The following is a 3,489-nucleotide window of genomic DNA, read 5'->3' on the forward strand; positions in this document are numbered from 1 at the left end:
CAGGAAAAGCACTGGTAGGCACTGTTCTCTGCCTACATCACTCCTGCCACTGCTTTGTTATTGTGATTACAATGTTCCTGCACAGGAGCCTTCAGAGCAGACAACTGCTTTTCTTACACCTACTTCCACTGCAAGACCTTCACCCTCAGACTAGTTCCTCCCTCGAGCTGCAAACTGTAATGCCTTAATGTTGCTTTGCAGTTGGTATGCCATGCAAGGTCCCAGAGGCACTCAAATTCAGTTTAAGTGGCAAGTTAAGCAGGCTGTTTGATCAACAGCAGTGGTGGCTTCTCTGTTATCTTGAGCTGTTTTATAAGAAAACATGTGTGCAAAGGAAAAACTGCCTTGTCCCACCAGCTGGTATATGAAAAGCTCCTGGTGAGCTTCTGTTGCAGAGCTTGGATGGATTCCAGGAGCCGGGCAGCCAATAACGACGTACTGGGGGCAGAAAATGCAACCTGCAGCACGTGGAGACCTTCATGATGCACTACAGAGAGTGGTTTATGGGGCTGGCTCTCCCTCTGCTGAATAGGCTTTCAGCAGAAAGAGTCACGATCATGTTATGTAATGGTTGATTTGGTTGATTTGTTGCTTCTCCTAGCATGAACTCTTTTCTATATCACAGAATGAATCACAGAATCACAGAATGTTAGGAGTTGGAAGGGACCTTGAAAGACCATTCAGTCCAAGCCCCCTGCCAGAGTAGGAGAAACTGCTGATATAAGAAGCTGATAGGAGTTAGGCCAAGTTGAAAAAAAACACAGAAACCTCTCTGTGTAGGTTTGCTTCAGTTATTTGAGTGTGTTTACAATCTCACTGAGATTAGTGGAAAGACTCCCTGTGACTTTGGATGAGAAACTCCAATCAATCTGGGGGCAGAAATAGGAAGTGTCTCAACTGCTTCACAGTGCTTCACAGGGGAAATTAGATCTTGCATGAACAATTGATTTCTACTTAAAAAAAAACCCAAACAATAACAACCAAAAGCAGAACCCTGATAGCATCAGTATCAGTAAACTGACATTATAAGTGTATTTTTCAGATGGTCTGGACAAGTAAGCAGCAGAGAAGGGAGGTAGCCGGGCTAGGGGGCTGTTTATCAGCAGGCGTTCAGATCTCAGTATTGAACTTTAAAGTGAGATTCTGGCTTGTTTGATTAGGGTTGGCTGATATAAAAATACTTAGGCCCATGTGCAACTTTTGGCTTAGGAAGTGTACACTATTTTGATTAGAAAAATCAGATAGTAAACCATTTGAGATGCATAGAAAGCATGTTCTAAAGTTACTAACCTGCAGGTTTAAGAACAAAATAAGAACATGAAAGCGAGTGTATTACTACTGATGTCCTGCAGGTGTCATATAAGTTTATACTACGAAGCACTTCCATTTAAACTAGACAGTTAAACATATATTCTAGCCTGCTAAAATTTTGGTGCCTATTTATGATTTTTTAATTACTGGAGCAGTCAGGAAAAGTTTGAAAGCACTGGCGCTTCCTTTGCAGTTCTGGATAACTAAACACACTGACTGTAAGAACAAGGATTTTAGGTGTCACAGGATCCCATTTGATGTTCAAAGTTCAAAATGAATGGGACAAAATATTAAAAGAAAAAGCATCTTACACTTGGAGCCTCCAACACCTTAGTCAGTAAGAGAGTTAAGGAGGCTGATCTCTGTCTAGTATCATATCTGGGGAATAAATCTAGGAAAACAGGGCTCTCAACAAGCAAAGACATGTCCAGGCGGAAATGAAGCAAGGGTAACTCAGGCTACAGATATGGCACAAATCTGTAAGAGTGGGGCAATGAACTGATGAAGCAACTTGCCTGTGGCTGTGGTACCATCTCTGCTGCTGGTCACAGGGAAGCTTGCTTAAAGAAAAGCTGTAGTTGCTCACACAGGTTTTAGTTTTGGGAGCTGCTGTGGGAGGCAGCATCCATTTGCGAGGTACCACAACTTGCAGGAACTTTCATATGGGGACAGAGGAGATCTCTCGTGGCTCCGAAAAAGCTGGAGGGATTTAGAGGAGCTACCAAAGGGCGATGGGCACCTGCATCACTCATTTCTCCTCCTTAGCTGCTTGCACATTCCTGTCGTGGACAGACTCTGCTCCTGCCTGGTTCAGGGAGGCAGGCTCAGCATTGCGTGCTGCCCACGTTGCTGTTGCAGGAGCTTCCGGCTGTGTCAGCCCTTTGCCTTAGATGTCAGCTGCAGGGGCTCAGGAGAGTCACAGTGTGTAAGCCCTGAGGTCTGATCACTGCTGTCACAACAGGGCTGTTTCTTTTTCCTTGTAGATGAAGACACACCAAGCCTCAGGCAGTCAAAACCAGCAGTAGGCAACAGCAGGTGCCTAGAGGAAACTGAACAGACAAACATACAGCAGTAATTTCCCAGAAATGCTTCAGTGATTTAGGGCAGCAATTTTACCTGCTTTCAAGAGGGCATCTCTTCTGTTCCACCCCCTGATAGCAGAACTACCTTAAAAATGCAGATACAAAGAACTTATTGTGTCCATAAATCATATGTTGAGGGGAAAAAAAAAAGTGATGCTTTACTTGTCATCCAAGCAAATTCCCTGAGGAAAAAAAGAAAAATGTGTGTGCCTCAGCAGTGGGTTCATTTCTTACGAGGCTTTTTTGTTTGTTTTCCATTTGCCTTAAGTGTTAATCAAAGGAAATGGCTTGTTTAACACATCTGCAGCTGGCACAGTCTCATTGGGTGGTTTTCTGCCACTCAGATCTGCTTCATCCCCACTTGAGACTGGCCCTGGCCTTGGCCCTGATAGGAAGCCATCAGGAGGGCAATGACAATGTGGCTGCTGAGTGCTTTCATTCTGACAGCTATTTTTTCTGGTATGTGCCCTGCTCACCCTTCTGCCTGCACATCCACCAGTGGCAAAGAGGACACTCTCTTCTCTCAGCTTCATGTCTCTCATTTTTCTCTTTCTTTCACACAGGTGGTTCTGCACTAGTATTGCAGCAAACACCCATATCTATCACCAAGCCAGATGGCAAGACGGTGCTAATCAATTGCCACGTCTCCCATCCCGATTTCATCAATGTTTTCATTCACTGGTACCGAAGGAGGCCCAATGCAGCTCCCAAGCGCATTGCTTACATGTCCTCCAGGCTTTTTGTTGAAAACAAGGCCGATGAGGGGAAAATTAGTATTGAGAAGGATCCCACCAAATCCATCTGCACTCTGACAGTGAGCAAAGTAACTCTGCAAGACTCTGCCACCTACTACTGTGCTAGGTGGGACGCACAGCAGTAGAAAGCCATAGGGGACCCATACAAAGATGTGCTCTGCTTTCTGAACCAGAGCCTGAACTCTTTAACAACATGCATGAGCATCCTCACCATACTTTCCCCATCAGCCTTGAATCAGACATGATGTGCAGGCAGCCAGATACAAAAGATGCTGCTGAGCTGTAATTTCCCTTTATCAACAAGAAGGGCATTTTCATAGTTCTGGCTGGATTGCCTCTAG

At 44.8% G+C, this 3,489-nt stretch overlaps 1 gene segment (V, D, J or C); it reads left to right on the forward strand.

Moving 5' to 3' along the window:
- Positions 1 to 2,809: 2,809 nt before the first annotated feature.
- LOC104540591 lies at positions 2,810 to 3,273 on the forward strand. The segment is given in 2 exon segments: positions 2,810 to 2,852; positions 2,957 to 3,273. Coding segments are annotated over 2 exon segments (360 nt in total).
- The last annotated feature ends 216 nt before the right edge of the window (positions 3,274 to 3,489 follow it).

This window comes from Mesitornis unicolor, unplaced genomic scaffold, assembly GCF_000695765.1.
Source record: "Mesitornis unicolor isolate BGI_N332 unplaced genomic scaffold, ASM69576v1 scaffold45965, whole genome shotgun sequence".
Taxonomy (NCBI): domain Eukaryota; kingdom Metazoa; phylum Chordata; class Aves; order Mesitornithiformes; family Mesitornithidae; genus Mesitornis; species Mesitornis unicolor.